This window comes from Hibiscus syriacus, unplaced genomic scaffold, assembly GCF_006381635.1.
Source record: "Hibiscus syriacus cultivar Baekdansim isolate YM2019G1 unplaced genomic scaffold, ASM638163v2 tig00110210_pilon, whole genome shotgun sequence".
Taxonomy (NCBI): Eukaryota; Viridiplantae; Streptophyta; class Magnoliopsida; order Malvales; family Malvaceae; genus Hibiscus; species Hibiscus syriacus.
This window is the reverse complement of record NW_024062629.1, coordinates 1,566,827-1,568,182: the sequence shown is the minus strand read 5'-3', so window position 1 is coordinate 1,568,182 and position 1,356 is coordinate 1,566,827. Positions and strand designations below refer to the sequence as shown.

Sequence of the window (1,356 nt, the reverse complement as noted above, 5' to 3'; positions counted from 1 at the left end):
ATTTTATTTTATTGTTGAGTCCGTCTTTAATTTACTTTCACTTATCTTGTGGGTTCGGATTTAGTATTCATATATTACAAAAAGTAGAATTATTGGGTCAGTCGGTATTGGTCCACAAGGTAAGCTATCATGCAAGAGAAGATTTTGACACCTACCAAAAGGTTCTTCTATGGCTATAAAAGGAGAATCATCTCATTGCAAAATCATCCAAAGACTGCTTCATAATGTCTCTGGCAAGCTTGTTAGCATTGGTCGTTGTAGTGGTGGCGCTCTTCGCCCCCACTCCCTCACTCGGTTCCTACGACACTCCCGACTATGGGAAACAACCTAGTCATGTCTATACACCACCCGAAAACAATCCACAATACCATCCACCATCAAAAAAGGATCAACCCGAATACAAACAACCAAAAAAGGAAAAACACAAATACAAATCACCGAAGTATGAGAAACCCAAAGGAAAGTCACCATATCCACCACCATCTTATTCACCATCACCTTATTCATCACCGCCTTATTCAGACACACCTTATTCATCAGCATCTTATTCACCACCAAAAAAGGAAAAAAACGAATACAAATCGCCAAAGTATGAGAAACCTAAAGAGAAGTCACCTTATCCACCCCCATCTTATTCACCACCACCTTATTCATCACCACCTTATTCATCACCACCTTATTCAGACACACCTTATTCACCACCAAAGAACGAAAAACACGAATACAAATCGCCAAAGTATGAGAAACCCAAAGAGAAGTCACCTTGTTCATCACCATCTTATTCGCCACCAAAATATGAGAAACCAAAAGACAGGTCACCTCCACCAAAGAATGGAAACTCACCTTACTATCCACCACCAAAGGAGGAAATCCCGCCTTACTATGAACGATCTTATGGTTTGTATCCCGCAAACACTCACCATTGAAGAAGCCTCTCACTACTTAGCCATCCAAAACTAGACTGTTTTGGCTATATATTTGAAGTAATATGCAAGAATAAAAGCTTTTGTCAATCTCATCTTCTATGTATTGGTATAGCTTAAGATGTTTTATTGTTTGTCATGTTTGATGAGAGACAATTAGCGTTGAGAATGCTAATCTCAGTACTATCTAAAGTATCCATTATGTGCCTGGTTCATAAAATATATAAAATGTCAAATGTAAGTGTTTTTATCACATGTTTTTCCTCAATACTTTGATGCATATTTCCTCTTATTTTCTTTTACGATCAAAATAGATGCCGAACTCAATTTTTCTTATGCTTCAACGCAAGCAAGTAGAAAATGGTCCATATAACATAAGATATGCCCTTATCACAATATATGACGTATAGATACTATTAAAGTTGTATTTATA

General features: G+C 37.2%; 1 protein-coding gene across 1 annotated transcript; it reads left to right on the top strand.

Annotated features, from left to right (window-relative positions):
• Positions 1 to 224: 224 nt before the first annotated feature.
• On the top strand, positions 225 to 926 carry LOC120113586 (early nodulin-75-like). The gene has a single exon (XM_039134689.1). It carries the CDS (start codon positions 225 to 227, stop codon positions 924 to 926), a length of 702 nt encoding a protein of 233 aa, XP_038990620.1.
• The last annotated feature ends 430 nt before the right edge of the window (positions 927 to 1,356 follow it).

Bases quoted from the DNA above. Each gene is read 5' to 3' on its own strand.
- LOC120113586 (XM_039134689.1), top strand. From the start codon at position 225: ATGTCTCTGGCAAGCTTGTTAGCATTGGTCGTTGTAGTGGTGGCGCTC.